General features: G+C 62.5%; 1 protein-coding gene across 1 annotated transcript; it reads right to left on the bottom strand.

Moving 5' to 3' along the window:
* Window positions 1-716: 716 nt before the first annotated feature.
* LOC123947073 (calmodulin, striated muscle-like) lies at window positions 717-1,166 on the bottom strand. The gene has a single exon (XM_046013036.1). The coding sequence runs from the start codon at window positions 1,164-1,166 to the stop codon at window positions 717-719; it is 450 nt and encodes a 149-aa protein (XP_045868992.1).
* Window positions 1,167-1,439: the final 273 nt, after the last annotated feature.

The following is a 1,439-nucleotide window of genomic DNA, read 5'->3' as shown; positions in this document are numbered from 1 at the left end:
CGAGGAAGGGAGCCTCGCAAACTGTGACCAGCAGGCTCCAACAGGTCTGGCTCTGGACAGCCGCACTGCAAGGCCACAAACCCCATTGGAGTGCGGCTGGGGCAGCAGAGGACGACTACGTGCAAAGGATGCGAACTTTATTGTCTGGGACCTAGACCGTGTCCCAGTCCCAGGCTCCAGCTCCAGCCTCCAGTCCCAACCCAGGAGTTCAGGCAGAGCCTTAAGCCAAAGAAACGTGCCTCTTATGTCCCCTCCCAGCCCGACACACCCCTCCCGCACCTGTTCTCCTCCCCGGGCATCTGGGAGACTCTGGGGGAGGACCGTCGGGCTGGCCCAGGCCGGTTCTCCCCGCACGGCCCAGGGAAGGGGGCAGAGGCACAGAAGAAACCCAAATACCACCGTCCGGAGGCTTCGATTTTCTACCTTCCCACCAAGCACTCAAGCACCAGCACACACCGCCCTTGGAGCTCACACTCCTTTTATTTCAACCGTCATTGCCTTGGATTTCCTCCCCACATCCCAGTGCGGTGGGGGCTCCCCGCTTCTCCCAGCTCCTCCCCGCTCTAAGGTCTCGCCGGGCACAGAGCGCAGACCCCAGGCGCAAGAGAGGGAAGGTCATTTCCCATCCACCACCCAGACTGCCCCTTGACGTCCCCGCCGCAGAAGCAGAGGCCCCGAGAAGGCCTGAGGTGCAGGAGACCGGCCAGGGCCAGGCCTCACTTCTGGGAGAGGATGCGCAGGAGCTCCTTGTAATCCACCTGCCCATCCTTGTTGGCGTCGGCCTTCTGGATCATGCCGTCCAGCTCCTCCTGGGAAAGCGTCTGGCCCAGCTTGGCCATGGCCTGCTTGAGCTCATCCACACTGATGCGGCCGTTGCCGTCCCGGTCGAAGGCACGGAAGACCTCCCGTATGTCCTGCTCGCTGCCCCAGGATTTCATCTTCTTGACCATCTCGGCCAGGAACTCTTGAAAGCTGATGACGCCGTCGCCATCCGTGTCCACCCTGGCGATGAGCTCCTTCAGCTCCGCTTCTGACAGATTCTTGCCCAGGGCCCGCATCACGGCCCCCAGCTCCTGGGTGTTGATGGTGCCATCCCCGTTCTTGTCAAATCGGGAGAACGCCGCCTTGAACTCAGCCCCCTGTTCTGCAGACAGCTCCTCGGCCATGTCACTCACACTTGTCACGGAGTTGCCGACCTGGCTGCTGACCAGCTCAGAGGGCTCACGTCAGAGCTGGGGACCAGCGACCGGGACAGGCAGGCCAGTCTGTGTGAGGGCAGAGCTCCCGTGGCAGCCTTGCCACGGGATGGGAGCCCCCTCCTTTTCTGCAATCGGAGCAAGGGAGGGGTAATGCTCTCCACCCTCCCTATGTCCTTGGGCGAAATCCTCCTCCCAGGGAGGGACAGACCAGAAATGCAGGAACTGGAGGGGCAGAGCCCG

This window comes from Meles meles, chromosome 7 (assembly GCF_922984935.1).
Source record: "Meles meles chromosome 7, mMelMel3.1 paternal haplotype, whole genome shotgun sequence".
NCBI lineage: Eukaryota > Metazoa > Chordata > Mammalia > Carnivora > Mustelidae > Meles > Meles meles.
The sequence above is the reverse complement of the archived record's forward strand: the minus strand, read 5'-3'. Positions and strand labels throughout refer to the sequence as shown.

What these genes read in the sequence shown, in the direction of transcription:
- LOC123947073 (XM_046013036.1), bottom strand. Translation starts at nt 1,166, where the DNA reads ATGGCCGAGGAGCTGTCTGCAGAACAGGGGGCTGAGTTCAAGGCGGCG.